We start from the raw sequence: 6000 nt of genomic DNA, 5'->3' as shown, positions 1-6000 counted from the left end.
GGCTGTGTCTATCTCTGTCTGTGTTTATCTCTGTATGTGTCTGTGTCACTTTCTGTGTCTCTCTCTTTCTCTCTCTCTTTCTGTCTGTGTCTCGCTTTCTCTGTCTGTGTCTCTCTCTGTCTGTGTCTATCTCTGTCTGTGTCTCTGTCAGTCTGTCTCTCTCTCTGGCTGTGTCTCAATCTGTCTGTGTCTCTCGTCTGTCTGTCTGTCTGTCTGTCTGTCTGTCTGTCTGTCTGTCTGTCTGTCTGTCTGTCTGTCTGTCTGTCTGTCTGTCTGTCTGTCTGTCTGTCTGTCTGTCTGTCTGTATGTGTCTCTCTCTCTCTAATAGACAATGTATTTCAGGCTTTGTACCCTTTTTCTCACTCTGCATATGTTAAATTAAACCAGAGGAAGGTTCTTCCATTTGTTTCCTACTACCAGCCTTTGTTCTTGGTTTGCAGGCTTATGTTTAATACATGAGGATTGGGAGACTTATTGGATTGCTAGCCTCTGTGCCTGTTATTCCCAGGCAGGGACTATTTTAAAGAGTTGCTTTAGGTCACAAAATGCACCCTGGGATCTGTAGTCTCCCATCTCATGTGGTCAACTTTCTGAATACGATTAGAATTTAGAACATGGAGGACTTTGCCTTGACACCATTGACTTTGTGATTTGGGAGGATTTGGTTTTATGGCTTTTATCACAAACAAGGTGAATCCGCTTTGGAGGATAAATGTGACCGCACCATCCTGGTGTCTGGGTTGGGGTCATTTCTCAATTGAGTTGGAAATTGGTTTTAAATTCCAATTCAATTCTTCAATTTGAATTGATTTTGAATTGGCCAAACCCCACAGATGTTAATTAATTGAAATTCAAATGGATAATGTATTCCATAAATCACATTTATTTTGACAGAATTTATGGTTACCAATACTATGTTGTTACATTCTTACATTTCATTTTTTTTAATCAAATTCTTTAAAGTTTTAAATAATTCCAATGGTCTGAAAATATTGTTAAATAATTGTGTAGGTTGTCTATAATAATTCATAATTCACTTAAGATGTTCTTAAATAAATACACGTATATATCCCAGAATGCATTAAGTTAGAACACTCCAGAATGGAACGGAACAACCTAACATCTCATGACAAAAATACAGAGTTACCATCAACCTAATATTTGAAATAGTATATTTATTGAGGTATTGGTCAAAGGAATGACACTCATATGTTACATGTCTCAGTTGAATTGATTTGAATTGGCTTTCATTCAACTCTACTTCCTTTAATTCCATTTCAATTAAAATTCAGATTTCTGTGGCCAATTCCAATTTCAATTCATGTCATGGGTTGACCCCAAGTAGTAGTGTTCTACACCGATAAGCTTGTACCTCTCTTTTTCTCTTTCGTTCTCTGTCTCTTTTTCTCTTTCGTTCTCTCTGTCTCTTTTTCTCTTTCGTTCTCTGTCTCTTTTTCTCTTTCGTTCTCTCTGTCTCTCTTTCTCTCTCTTTCTCTCTCTTTCTCTCTCTTTCTCTCTCTTTCTCTCTCAGTCTCTTTCTCTCTCAGTCTCTCTGTCTCTTTCTCTCTGTCTCTCTCAGTCTCTTTCTCTCTCAGTCTCTCTCAGTCTCTTTCTCTCTCAGTCTCTCTCTCTCAGTCTCAGTCTCTCTCTCTCAGTCTCTCTCTCTCAGTCTCTCTCACTCAGTCTCTCTCTCTCTCTCTCTCTCTCTCTCTCTCTCTCTCTCTCTCTCTCTCTCTCTCTCTCTCTCTCTCTCTCTCAGTCTCTTTCTCTCTCAGTCTCTCTCAGTCTATTTCTCTCTCAGTCTCTCTCTTTCTCTTTCTCTCTCTGTCTCTCTCAGTCTCTCTCTCTCTCAGTCTCTCTCTCTCTCAGTCTCTCTCTCTCTCTCTCTCTCTCTCCCTTTCGCCCCCCTCCCTCGCTCTCTCTTTTTCCATGAGGTGATGTTTTTATCTTCACTATCTACAATTAGCTGAAATTTACCAATATAGTTTTTCTAAAACATCTCTCTCCCTGTCTCTCTGCAGCTGGTACCACGTATATCTTCGGTAAGGGCGGGGGTCTGATCACGTATACATGGCCTAACAACGAGAGGCCCAGCACACGTACCGACCGTCTGGCTGTGGGCTTCAGCACCACCATCAATGATGGAATCCTGGTTCGCATCGACAGCGCTCCACGACTAGGAGACTACATCATGCTACACATCGTAAGCTACCTTTTAGACTACTACTGTGTGCCCTATAGCCTTTGCAAGTGCCGTGCTCTACAAACTGAGCCACACGGGACTAACCCTTCAGTCTACACTGTGCTCCTATCTAACCCTCGACAGGGAGACGACATCCAGCACTACATTGTTCGTTTTACTACTAAATTGCCAGGTTTTCAGGGGCCTCAGTGTATTTACAGTGACTCCTTACTGTAGTAGTTAAAGTAATTTCCATTCTCCCTGGTTTTAAGCTGTTATTTCAGTTATTACTACTTCTCCCTGGTTTTAAACTGTTATTTCAGTTATTACTACTTCTCCCTGGTTCTAAGCTGTTATTTCAGTTATTGCTACTTCTCCCTGGTTCTAAACTGTTATTTCAGTTATTGCTACTTCTCCCTGGTTCTAAACTGTTATTTCAGTTATTACTACTTCTCCCTGGTTTTAAACTGTTATTTCAGTTATTGCTACTTCTCCCTGGTTTTAAACTGTTATTTCAGTTATTACTACTTCTCCCTGGTTTTAAGCTGTTATTTCAGTTATTACTACTTCTCCCTGGTTTTAAACTGTTATTTCAGTTATTACTACTTCTCCCTGGTTTTAAACTGTTATTTCAGTTATTACTACTTCTCCCTGGTTTTAAACTGTTATTTCAGTTATTACTACTTCTCCCTGGTTTTAAGCTGTTATTTCAGTTATTGCTACTTCTCCCTGGTTTTAAGCTGTTATTTCAGTTATTGCTACTTCTCCCTGGTTCTAAACTGTTATTTCAGTTATTGCTACTTCTCCCTGGTTTTAAACTGTTATTTCAGTTATTACTACTTCTCCCTGGTTTTAAACTGTTATTTCAGTTATTACTACTTCTCCCTGGTTTTAAGCTGTTATTTCAGTTATTGCTACTTCTCTCCCTGGTTCTAAACTGTTATTTCAGTTATTACTACTTCTCCCTGGTTCTAAACTGTTATTTCAGTTATTACTACTTCTCCCTGGTTTTAAACTGTTATTTCAGTTATTACTACTTCTCCCTGGTTTTAAGCTGTTATTTCAGTTATTACTACTTCTCCCTGGTTTTAAACTGTTATTTCAGTTATTACTACTTCTCCCTGGTTTTAAGCTGTTATTTCAGTTATTGCTACTTCTCCCTGGTTCTAAACTGTTATTTCAGTTATTACTACTTCTCCCTGGTTCTAAACTGTTATTTCAGTTATTGCTACTTCTCCCTGGTTCTAAACTGTTATTTCAGTTATTGATACTTCTCCCTGGTTCTAAGCTAATACTTCAGTTATTGATGCTTCTCCCTGGTAATAAGCTAATATTTAATTTACTGATACTTCTCCCTGGTTCTCAGCTAATATTTAATTTATTGATACTTCTCCCTGGTTCTAAGCTAATATTTAATTTATTGATACTTCTCCCTGGTTCTAAGCTAATATTTCATTTATTGATGCTTCTCCCTGGTTCTCAGCTAATATTTAATTTATTGATACTTCTCCCTGGTTCTAAGCTAATATTTCATTTATTGATACTTCTCCCTGGTTCTAAGCTAATATTTAATTTATTGATACTTCTCCCTGGTTCTCAGCTAATATTTAATTTATTGATGCTTCTCCCTGGTAATAAGCTAATATTTAATTTATTGATACTTCTCCCTGGTTCTAAGATAATATTTAATTTGTTGATGCTTCTCCCTGGTAATAAGCTAATATTTAATTTACTGATACTTCTCCCTGGTTCTAAGCTAATATTTAATTTATTGATACTTCTCCCTGGTTCTCAGCTAATATTTAATTTATTGATACTTCTCCCTGTTTGTAAGCTGATAATTACGTTATTGATTGACTCCAGGACCAGAGTTAAACTGTTGTGATGTTTCTAAACAGTGACCCACAATGAAAATGGTTGAAGCAGATCGTTTCTAACAGAGGCACATCTATAAGACATATGACAGCACGTCCCTTGTCTTCTACAGTTATCTGTCACGCAATTCTCTCACAACGAAGTGGATCTTAATAACTCCCAGACATAATTAGTTAATAAACCATGTCTATCTGACACATGTGTGTCACTGTGCCATGGAAACCCCGTGTCAATCAGCTGTGCATCCCAACATTAATATCTCATGACATCCTTATGCTGTTGTTGATGTTGTTTACTTATTTACATGATAATCAGCAAAGATGTCCACCGACTATAGATTTACCAAACTTCCTTGGAAAGGTGGCAGAGGAATGTGTTGATGTGGTGTGAAAGTAGTGATGTTGAGGAGACAGGGATGAAGAGAGGATACTACCGCGCCAACAGATTGAGTGCCTGTCTCTCCTTAAAGACTCCCCTCATCTCTGAAGTGAGCGTGTTGCAACGAGCTGTTGGATGTACACTGCTCCAACCTCGCCATCTGGTCACACAACATGAAGGCCATGCACCGATTTCAGCTGCTTTACAGTCTAGAGGAATGTGTGTCTGAGAGAGAGAGAGAGAGAGAGAGAGAGAGAGAGAGTGAGAGAGAGAGAGAGAGAGAGAGAGAGAGAGAGAGAGAGAGAGAGAGAGAGAGAGAGAGAGAGAGAGAGAGAGAGAGCAGGAAAAGAAGAGGAGTGGGGTCAGAGATGAAAAGATGGAAAATGCCTCTCCTCACTTTATCTGGTTTGGTAAATGCAGAAACCTCGATAGGAAGGAAATCAAAGCATTTTTTTAATCAGAGCTGACTGTCTTTCTCCAGCCAAGCTTCATCTGTTTTAAATTGCCTCCAAGTTGTTAGCAGCAAAGGTTTTCATTCCTGTCAGATCACAAATTAATTTATCATAAAATATAATTGTATTTGACAAATTAATGCCACAAATATTCATAGTATGCCCTCCATTTTAACACAGGCTAATAATTTCACTGATAATTCCAATAGGTCTCTCTTGTAGATTTGAAGAGATGTACTGTATATATTTTGATCCTGTAATGGTTGAATGGAAATGTCAGCAAATTGTTGTAGAATAGAATTGGTTCTCAATGACTTACGTAAAGGTTAGTTAAGAATGACCTTAGCTCATTGATAGCCCAAGACCTCCAATCACAGTGCCTTCAATAAAGCCATTATCCATCCATGATCCATTAAAGATAATGATTCAAAATGGCAGCTGCTGCTCAATCAAATAGAAAAGGGTACAATTATTACAGTATGTGTCTGTGCTTGTCTCTGTGTGTGCGTGAGTGCACGTGTGTGTGTGTGTGTGTGTGTGTGTGTGTGTGTGTGTGTGTGTGTGTGTGTGTGTGTGTGTGTGTGTGTGTGTGTGTGTGTGTGTGTGTGTGTGTGTGTGTGTGCGCAGTGACCGGACTAAAGTCTAACCAAAGGTCTTCCCCAATTATCCAGCCCCTCAGGGATCCTTTAGCCTTTAGGATAATAAGCTGATGTATGTTGTAGGATCAGCGACGGTGCAATAGCACACAGTAGGACGTTGAAGATTAGCTAGCTACCGTTGCGAAGACATGGCCAAGAGGGCTCTGTGGGACTGCTCTTTGGAGCTGATATGTTTATAATGACAACGAAGAATGGAATTGGAAAAGGTACGGAGGACATGCGTTATCTGGTTTTTAAGTAATCGGAGTCACGCAAACTATTAATCACATGTTGTATTTCTGTAATCCTCTCATCTTTAAAGCATCTATTTGTATTATGCCTTGATATTATACAAAAACCTGTTGGTAAGGCTAGTTAGTACCATAGAAATAGGAAATAAATATCCCGTTGTGGTCGTTCTAGTCATTCTATTTCTATGGTTCTGTACTAGTAACATCTGATGTAATGGTATATT

General features: G+C 38.9%; 1 protein-coding gene across 1 annotated transcript in view; it reads left to right on the top strand.

Annotated features, from left to right (window-relative positions):
* Positions 1 to 6000, top strand: part of LOC120019189 (neurexin-3b) — a 520460-nt gene that overhangs the window by 338796 nt on the left and 175664 nt on the right. The window contains exon 13 of the mRNA XM_038962500.1: positions 2022 to 2203. Within this exon, the coding sequence (XP_038818428.1) occupies positions 2022 to 2203 (182 nt within the window). The remainder of the gene's footprint in view (positions 1 to 2021; positions 2204 to 6000) is intronic.

This window comes from Salvelinus namaycush, chromosome 24, assembly GCF_016432855.1.
Source record: "Salvelinus namaycush isolate Seneca chromosome 24, SaNama_1.0, whole genome shotgun sequence".
NCBI classification, from domain to species: Eukaryota; Metazoa; Chordata; class Actinopteri; order Salmoniformes; family Salmonidae; genus Salvelinus; species Salvelinus namaycush.
This window is presented reverse-complemented; position numbering and strand designations above follow the sequence as displayed.